The sequence below is a fragment of the Haliotis rufescens genome, unplaced genomic scaffold (genome assembly GCF_023055435.1).
Source record: "Haliotis rufescens isolate VD_foot unplaced genomic scaffold, xgHalRufe1.0.p SCAF_15, whole genome shotgun sequence".
Classification (NCBI taxonomy): Eukaryota; Metazoa; Mollusca; class Gastropoda; order Lepetellida; family Haliotidae; genus Haliotis; species Haliotis rufescens.
In genome coordinates this window covers 4962753-4972038 of record NW_025963835.1, presented here as the reverse complement: position 1 = coordinate 4972038, position 9286 = coordinate 4962753, and the positions used below count along the sequence as shown (strand labels likewise).

The following is a 9286-nucleotide window of genomic DNA, read 5'->3' as shown; positions in this document are numbered from 1 at the left end:
GTTGTATTATTATTATCATTATTATGTATCCATCCCCGATGTAACGCAATTATAATGATATTTAATTTTCATCAACATGGCCGACGCCTAAAGAAGCTGAACATGAGCACACAGTTTAATTAATTTTATATCATCATACTTGAGTCAGCTGGGGCAGTGGGAGAGATTACCTGAAGAATGTAATATGTCCCTCCATGGCGGTGGATAAATGGTAACGATATATATGGTGATAGAATTTTATGAATATGATCCATTGTGATATTTTTGATAGAGGTTGATTGAGTTTCCTAACTATCGTTGAGCAATGTATGTCCGCATACTGAGAGACGATATAATAAGTGCATTAATAATGCGCCAAAATTCCTTTCACCAAGTGAAGCTGATGGTGCCACATTACAACCCAAGCTGCCCGTCATGCGCTTGAAGGATACAGTCACCTACCATAACACCGGGTACCTACTAACTGCTGGGTGAACAGAAGCATATTTTGAACAAAGTCACCTGCCAAAGTTGACGTGTTACATGGGCTTATATTTAAACAGAAACACTCAGTAGTCTGGCTGCCGAACACGGACACCAACTCTATATTAAGTAACACCATTGCCCGGATGAAACCTAAGTCCAACACATGATGCTTTCAAACAAAACCAGGGGCGGTCGGGTAGCCTAGTGGTTAAAGCGTTCGCTTGTCACGCCAAAGACCCGGGTTCGATTGGGTACAATGTGTGAAGCCCATTTCTGGTTTCCCCCGCCGTGATATTGCTTGAATATTGCTAAAAGCAGCGTAAAACACATACTCACTCACTTACTCAAACAAAACCAAGAGCTTTGGATTTCAATGCCTTTTTGCGAGTGCAAATTATATAGGTAAACACAAATCGGGGAATTATCTTTTGCATGTAGCATGGTTTCATGATGTATTATATTAGATGGAGGTTTTATTTACGTTAACCTGTTGAAAAGGGCAACTGAACAAGTTAACAACATAAACGGCTACAAGTACTTAACTTTTAAATGTCAAACATGAAATAAATCGAGAGATGAAAGCAGCATCAGATTTCAGCATCAGATTTTCTTTAAGCACATACAGAGAGGCATTACTTCTCCTTTAACTATTGTCCGTCAAATACTTTCGGCAAAATTGTTTCATGAATTAAATCGCATGAACAAATAATGTCGTCAGTTGTTGTTTGGAACCCATGACCTACCTTGAATGCCACCTTTTTGTAATTTTGCACCAAGTAGTATTTTTGTTCATTAATTTTAAAATTATCATATTATTTTGTGGGCAGGTTCGTGGCAATGGTAAACCGCAGTTGAATGAACGTCCGTTTGGGTAGGGGCAGCTTCAACATGCTCATTATGCTGTTCACATTTAAATATTAAGTGGAAACAGCTGACTTCAAGTTTGAATAGTAGCCTCGTCCAACGATTTAAACGAAAGACAAGGTGACAATCGGATAGAAATCCTACACGTGATTCTGCATGCATAACAATTAGTCTTTCTCCTTTTCAAACTAACAGTTTTCAACAATGTTTCGAATCTGGTTGTTGTCATTGGTAATTATTAAACATTAACGCCAGAGAATATTCAGCCTCAATTATCTACTAAAATAGATTCCATTGGGGGTAAACAGCAAAATAACGATGAAACATATGAGTGGATTCTGAAAATCAGAGATGACACCAGGCGTTCTCGAAAGGTCAGCTTTGATTTTCATTTAACCAGGTTTCATCCAACCAAACACGTTCGAGTCCATGATCCCTTTGCTATACCTGAATCATTGTCATCGTCATGACCAGATTCTTCAGGGGAGATTATTCGATATATAGTTCTTGTGGATCTGTTGGTTGCATAAAGCGTTGTGTGAAAATGAAGATTCGTCTTTTCTTATTCACGCTTCAAGGGGTGTTAAAATTTCTGATGGTGTCGATCCTTTGACAACTTATCTGAGATCATTAAAACCATATTCAAAATACAAGAGTGGCATTTCAAGGTAGGTCGAGTGCTACAATTCCTTTTTGGCCAACTTATAACTATTTGTTCAAGGGATTTAATACATCTAGTACCGTTTGCTCAACGTTTTGTTGACTGAATATAGTGTAAATAGTCTATACCGTAATTGTAATCCGAATTGTAAATAGCCATTCAACATTCAGTCTTGCTGCGGTGGTGGGGTATCCTAGTGGATAAAGCGTTCGCTTGTCATGCCGAAGACCCGGGTTCGATTCCCCACATGGTAACAATGTGTGAAGTCCATTTCTGGTTTTTCCCCGGCGTGATATTCCTGGAATGATGCTACAAGCGGCGTAGAACCATACTCACTCACTCACTCACTCACTCACTCATTCAGTCTTGTATTAGTACTGCTAATATCTGATGACATAGAAAGTGTATATGATCACCTCAAACTCCAGGTGTATTCTTCAATGGGTTTTTTTTCCAAATAACTCTCAAACTTGACATTTTTAGATCAGCTGACTAAAATTATAATGATTATTATATAGTATGTTGTTATATGCGTATTATGTGTCTATGTATATCCATTCATTCGTTCGTTGGTGTTTCTATACTCGGGGTATACCAGTTTGGGGTACTTTGCGTGGCAGGGACTAAGTACAAACACACTGACACCATGGAGGTCGTTTGAAAGGTATTGCATTGACCTTGCTATCACAAAATATACGTTCTTGTTTACTTTGCATGATAGGGACGAAGTCCAAATACACCAACACCACAGAGGTCGCTTGAAAGACATTCAAGTGTCCTTGCTGTCAACACCATTTAGGTGGGTGATCAGACCAAGGCAATTTACAGTCTCCAAATGTCAAGAAGTAGAACAAAGAGCTTAACTGTTTGAAGTTTGTTCGTTATTATCTTTGACGTATCTGTTGACGTAAGGTGGGGTGTTGTGTTGATCATCGTGGGGGATTTCGGCCCCTGTTAGTTGCTACCCACAACACAGCCATTGGAGACTTGCTGGTAACTCTCCAAGTCTACGTTGAGACGTTTGACACATCAAGGACCCCTAAAGTGATATGTATTGAGGTGTTTTATTAAATACTGTTACTTGGACATTTTCATGACGCAGCACTATTGATTCCAGAAGTATTGATTTAATAAATGTCGTAATATATATTGTGGAAAACAACTATGCAGCATCGTATGCTATATGCAAAACACGTGAATAATGTTACTAAAAGGATGAAAGCAGTGGTAAGGCAATGTGGACCACGACAGGCATGGACATCTTAGCCTTGAACTGATTCAGATATATCAAGTTTATACACTGAGCGCAGCTGTAAACGTCATTGCAAGTGTTGTTTAAGTTTATGTTCATGCATAAAAGATATATAAACTACAAGTTTATAACCTTTTTAAGACATCCGTATACTTTAGCCTTCTGAAACATTGATCTGTAACAGTGGGTATATTCCAGACAGATTTTATAATCCGTTGATCACCCATATCTGTACATGTAGATAAACATAATATCCAATACTAACCAACACGATGGTAATAAGGCAGGTGTATAAAACATGTTGCAATTATTGTAGTTGTGTGTGTATGATGGTGTAGTAGTGTTGGTGGGAGTTGCCTCAGTCAATGACGGTGGAGGAGCGGGGAGCGGGGAGCGGGGAGATGATAGAAAAAATGTTCACATTTCCTTGATTATCACAAATAATATTTCAGTAATATCTCATTTTTTTATTTCATGTAAACTTTCTTTGTATTGATATGCCTAACTGTGACAACATGGATAATGATAACCTTGTCGACATTACCGCTATCTTTCGTTTTCTGCAGTAGAGGCGGTGCGTGAAAGTGGATCACTTTACGGCAAAACAAATAACACCGTTATCAATATCAGCGACTTGACCTTGACCATAAGTGTTGTGCAGGTTTAAATTAAACGTCGTTGTGCAGGATCGCCTATGCAGCTAAGTTAGTGTACAGATATATACCAAAGAGAGCAGAGATATTTGAACAAGTAACACGAGGTGAGTTAATTTGGTGTAAAAACTATTTTTTCAAAGTGTTTTTATTAATATTAGTGTTGTTTTTTAACATCGAAGACCAGAACTACAAAAGACACATTCAAACAAACAAACAAACAAACAAACATATATATATTCAAGTAGCTCTTTTTCAAGTGTTAATGTAATGTCCCCCATTGGAGATAAAATGTAATTATTATATAGTTATTGATAAATTATAACTAAAATGTTTAATTTATTAAAGGGACCGGAGGGGTTAAAACTTTGACTTGGCAAGCCGAAATGGCTGAGTTCGAAACTCGACACAGTTACTCCTGGTGCCTTTCGCAGTGACCATACTAACACGTTCATTGCCAAATATTTATATATTCAGTCAACACGTACTTTGGGGGACGTGGGCACGGTCTGATAAGTCGTCGAGGGCGCTGCAATTTGCAGTGCCCGCTGTGCAGAATTTGCCTCCCTTGGGCGTGCTTAAACCGAAAATGATGGGTTCGAATCCAACTTCGCCTTCATTATATGTGCAGGTTTGTCAGCACCATACCCGTGCCCGTAAGTTCCACCACAATGGGAAACGAAAAGACTTGCATCACTTTCTGCCACATCAAGCTGACACGCCATAGCATAACTTGAATACTGTTCAAAGTGGCTCAAATTCACTGACTCGCTAACTCAGATATGATCAGTGGCTCTTTCACTGCATTTAGACAACCAATACACAACATTTTCTCCTTCCTTATAGTGACATCCGCAGCCATGCGATCATGGGGATACCTTGCGTTTTTAACCATCTACATTAGTTCATCTTCAGAAGGTCTCAGCAACACTGGGTATGTTATCTATTGTTGGTTTAAAATGCTTTATACTAAGATTTGCTTCTGGTTATTTCATCTGGTATCTTCTGGTGGGAGAGTGTTGACTTATAATTTACTGTTGCAGTGCACATGTCTGTCATCACACCGTGACAAACGTCGGTTCCTATCAAGAGAGATACACGTCGCACTGTGGGTTTCTTAACATGAGACGGTGTTCTCATCATCGAACAAGGTGAACATGATTTGTGTCCTTACAGTCGTGCCTTTGTCTGTTAATGTGATGTTATGTATCAGAAGGTAATATACTATCATAAAAAGGGTACTTGCCTTTATGGAGACACGACATATACTTAAAATATACATGTGGATAACGTTACGAGCATAGAGGTGAGGTGATATGGGGTTTAACGTTGCGTCCAAGATTATTGCACTTATATAGCGACGTGCATGCACGGGTGTGTGTTGTGGCTGCTTGTACTGGTCCGGACTGATGCCGAGTTATGGTGCTAGCACACTGATACCATGCCGCTGTTTAACATGAATACCCCACTCAGACACAGTATACTGACTCCGAGCCGACCAGTCCTTGTTTTAACCCCCTTAATGCCGAGCGCCAGACAGTATAACAACAAATACCATCTTTTAACGTCTTTTGGTATGACGTGGCCGGGGATCGATCCCCGGACCTACCGCCCTCCAGGCGGACGCTCTATCACTAGACCACGGAGGCGGTCTTAAGATTATAAAAGATATGTAGATAATACAACCATCTGGGTTTATTGAAAACTCCCCCCGAAAACAGGATACCCTCTAAACAGAGAAATGACCAGTGTCAGTGGTGTCCATCAATAGCGTGGGTGGCCTCCGTTGGATGCGATACAGGCCGCACATACAGGCCGTTACATTGAGTCACATGTCTTTGGAAGAACGGAAGAAAAATGTTTACGGGATATATTTATGAAATCGTGTGCTTAGTCAACAAACAACAATCCCCTCACATATCACTCTGTATTTTCCCATCATCATATCAATTATTTCCGAGTTGTAGGTACCGCGTAGATTCACGTGTAGTGTATGAATGCTGCCCGGGATGGCGAAGTACCAACGGTGTCGACTGCAGCACAGGTATTGACGCTAATTAATGTCAGTTGCATGGTCACTTACATTTTAAACAAGCGAACAAATGTTTTGTTTTTGTAAATTATATTTGAATTCATAATCTTTTGATAGCATCCATGATTTTGATGTTTATTTAACTGCAAATACTGTCACCTCCAGCCATCTGTTACGACAAGGACAACACCAACGGAGCCTGTAACCAGAGAGGAAGCTGTGTTGCACCAAACAAGTGTTCCTGTCACACTGGCTATACAGGATCACAATGTGGTAAATGTCATGTCTACATTTAAGTGATTCTCCACACTTGGTATACAGGATTGCAATGTGAAAAGCGCCTATGTGCCTCACCAAATACATCCGTCAAGAATGGAAACCAACAGAACGCAAGCTGCTTCAAATGACAATGATGGTAATGCGAATGTTTGTAGCATTAACGTCCCTTAAATGTTAGTTGGGGAGATCCTGACAACTCTGGTACCCTTTCAAAACGAAGTTTCTAGGACCATCCGCTACTTTTAATGAAGCAACGTGTCTATGCCTCGACGCGCAGATGATTGTTTGTTTTTTCGGGTGTTAGGGGTTTTGTGCCACGTCTTTTTGTGACAATTTTGGTCACTGTTTACCTGCTCCTGAATCATATTTCCTTTTTTTCTCATATTGTTAGCAGTATAATTCGACTAAGACGACTGATTTTGGCTGCTTCAACTCTACATGTATATCCACATGGGTGGCCGTTCAATAGCTGCGTTGAGTATACTTGAAACAGTGACAATTAACAGGTACAGGACGCTGATAACGAAGTTATTACAAATATTACTTGAACTTGGGCAGAATGTTTTAGAGAGATTTTTCTTTTTCCATTTCAGAAAAATGTCTTGATGCTCGAGGCGATTCTGAACATTCAATCTGGTGGAACATTAACAGCCATCCTGACTGTGCTCGTGAGTTTTAAAGTTAAAGCGGGAAAATATGAGCCTATATACACATGTCGACTATCTGCGTAATGCATATTTATGAAAGTACTTCATTTTAGGATGAAAGTTTATTTCCTTTTTTCACTGTCACCTATGTTTATAATATCAGTGACCTGTTCCTGGAAGAACCAATGGTGTTGGCCCGGCGACTGTCCAGATGCGGCCAACAGAAATCTGAGGACAAATTGTAAATGTAGGGCCGGCTTCGTTAAGAAGGATGGCGGTTCCAGCTACACAAAGTGTGACCGTGAGTACAACGTGTTCAACTTAAATTCTATTAAATTCAACTTATTCTCACTGCAAACACGAAAACGTCGTTTTTTTCCATATATGGTCATTGGACGGAAAAACGACTAAAAATTCATTAAAATTGATTAATTGGTCAGCGTCTAGAAAGTGTCCAGAAAAGGGTCGAGTTTTTCAAGCGTAAAATGGACGGAAAAACGATGCTTTTTGCTCCGCCTTGTACAACTGTTAACGGCCAATCAGATGGCGCTGGTCCCCCGACGCACGTGATGTCCAAGGCTTCCTTTCGAAAGCTTTAGGTTTCGTATTTCTGGCATGCCTTGCTCTAGTATCTGTCGCGCGCAGTGCAGCGAGATTTGCTGATAAGCTAGTTTTAGGATATGTAACATGTTAGTGGAATTCAGACACGCGCCAAGAAGTCAAACCAAAAAATGTTACTAAGTTTATTGTGGTAACGGCTATGCACAGTTACCCCTATCGGATAATGGGTTGTGTTTCATTTGGTTATAACAATAACTAATATTTTAATGTGAAGTTTACAAGATATACGACTTGGACGCGAGGTCGGTCACATGACGTTCTTCACGTGACTGTATTCTTGAAAAAGGCGTAAACACTGACTACTTCCACATTCCTGGGGAAAACCCTTGGAATTCCCTGGTACGAATTCATACAGAAGTGTGGTTACAACCCCATTTAAGGATACCCTCGCTACAACCCATCCCAGTGGGAAAAAACACGAAAAAAAAATCCAAACTGTCGCATTGACAATTTACTGAAATCTTTGAATTTACCTTAGTATCAATTTGACACATCTTCACAATCACCTTTCAGTGATCGGCCAATTGATCAGTGATGCCAACGGCTTGAAATAGCCACAGGTTAATTAACAACTTCGAAAATATCTCCCGTCACGTTTATCGTGTCGGCCATTTTGACGTATTGTACTTGATGTAAATGTATTACGATGCTCTGTCATTGTAATTGACTTACTGAGGTAATTCTGTAAAAGATCTTCTCACCTAATGAGGATATTGTTTGGAATATATTTCTTGTAAACATACTAAAACATATGTTCCTCGCTTTGGGGGAACTATTTTATTCCGGGGTGGCCCATTAAATCTAGTAGTAGGTCAAGGCACCATGCGTGATCTGTTATTCTTTGTGTTTAAATTACGATTTGGGGCGTTAATAAAATACACTGACGCAAGTATATTCTATTCAAATCAATTGGATAATTGAATATGCTTTCTTTTACATATTACATAACATCACTGCACAAAATATGAACAGTTGCAGTAACACACTACGGTAATCGCATTAAACATCATTTTCAACTGTACAGTATTTCAGTATTTCAGTTATATCATGGTGTATCAGACTGATGTGGGATACAAATCCGAAGTGGTTCAGGTCATCCAATGGGTGTTCGGGAAAAGGTGAGCGTATCCTGCCACACAAGTGGCACCCGTCACAAACACATGCAAGGACAAGTCAATTGTTCACCTGAACAAAGCACGGAAACACACAATGATGCCCATCCTCACTTTTACCGAGCATGTAAATTATTTTGTCCGTCAAAAACATGGACGAGTATAAACAATATGTTCATTCACGTAATACATGTCATACATTTGACAAAATGTATTGACTCGGAGTATTTTTGTTAATCACAGCGTATGCAGTTGAACTCGTCACCCATCCCATTATTGATAACCCTTCTTGAAGATCTATGAAATCAGAAGCTGCAACACTCTATCTTTTAACTGGCTTGTGAGACTTCTATTTCATTACTCAGTTTTATTTGCACGGATTACTATGGAAGGGACATTGTCGCATTGACGCCCTTTCAAAAACAAGCAAAACGTGTCAAAATTAACAAAAGCGCGACAATTGGCCATTTGTGGCATTGTCGCGTGTTCGCATTGTCGCTCTTTGATAATCCTTTTCTTTATTTTACAAAAGGGCGACGATGCCGTAACGCGATCTTTTCAAGGTCAAAATATGTCTCGTTGTCGCCCCATAACAAATGTGTATAAAGTTCAGTTATTGTTACAGTTAGGAAGTTCAACCTGATAAATGTACGTCTTGAAATGAAAACGCAAGTCCGTCCGCGAGTGCATAACGTTTTAT

The 9286-nt window shown here is 39.6% G+C and overlaps 1 protein-coding gene across 1 annotated transcript in view; it reads left to right on the top strand.

The window, feature by feature from the left end:
• The first annotated feature begins 3934 nt into the window (after positions 1–3934).
• Positions 3935–9286, top strand: part of LOC124134978 — a 31689-nt gene continuing 26337 nt past the window's right edge. Inside the window, exons 1-7 of the mRNA XM_046500108.2 lie at positions 3935–4002; positions 4742–4829; positions 4939–5046; positions 5863–5939; positions 6093–6200; positions 6800–6874; positions 7017–7154. Coding sequence (XP_046356064.2) covers positions 4756–4829; positions 4939–5046; positions 5863–5939; positions 6093–6200; positions 6800–6874; positions 7017–7154 — 580 coding nt within the window. The 5' untranslated portion in view covers positions 3935–4002; positions 4742–4755. The remainder of the gene's footprint in view (positions 4003–4741; positions 4830–4938; positions 5047–5862; positions 5940–6092; positions 6201–6799; positions 6875–7016; positions 7155–9286) is intronic.